The sequence below is a fragment of the Elephantulus edwardii genome, unplaced genomic scaffold, assembly GCF_000299155.1.
Source record: "Elephantulus edwardii isolate Elephantulus edwardi_28Jun2011 unplaced genomic scaffold, EleEdw1.0 scaffold00129, whole genome shotgun sequence".
NCBI classification, from domain to species: Eukaryota; Metazoa; Chordata; class Mammalia; order Macroscelidea; family Macroscelididae; genus Elephantulus; species Elephantulus edwardii.
In genome coordinates, this window is record NW_006399879.1 from 4,870,165 (window position 1) to 4,870,708 (window position 544).

Sequence of the window (544 nt, forward strand, 5' to 3'; positions counted from 1 at the left end):
GGCAGAGGGATAAGACAGTGCAAGGTCAGGATAGATGGACAGGGGGACAGGACAGTGCATGGACTGGGTGTGGGCAGGGGGACAGGACAGTGCAGGGATTTGATGGATGGGCAGGGGGACAGGACAGTGCAGGGATTTGATGGATGGGCAGGGGACAGGACAGTGCAGGGACTGGACGACTGGGTGGGGGACAGGACAGTGCAGGGACTGGACGACTGGGTGGGGGACAGGACAGTGCAGGGATTTGATGAATGGGCGGGGACAGGACAGTGCAGGGACTCGCTGGGTGGGCAGGGCGACAGGACAGTGCAGGGACTCGCTGGCTGGGCAGGAGGACAGGACAGTGCAAGGACCAGACCCAGACCCCGGCCCTGCGGTCAGTTACGCAGAGCGGGTGGATTCAGGTCCGCAGTGGCGGGCACCCCAGGGTTGGCGCACTTGGTGCAGTGCCGCCCTCACGGTCTGTTGTATTTTGCAGACGGAGACCCTTCTGCTGCAGGCAGAACGCCGGGCCCTGTGCGCCTGCTGGCCAGCTGCCCGCTGA

General features: G+C 64.3%; 1 protein-coding gene across 1 annotated transcript in view; it reads left to right on the forward strand.

The window, feature by feature from the left end:
• The window catches only part of LOC102872601 (chromosome unknown open reading frame, human C4orf48), a 1,838-nt gene extending 1,294 nt beyond the window's left edge, over positions 1-544 (forward strand). The window contains exon 3 of the mRNA XM_006893652.1: positions 479-544. Within this exon, the coding sequence (XP_006893714.1) occupies positions 479-544 (66 nt within the window). The remainder of the gene's footprint in view (positions 1-478) is intronic.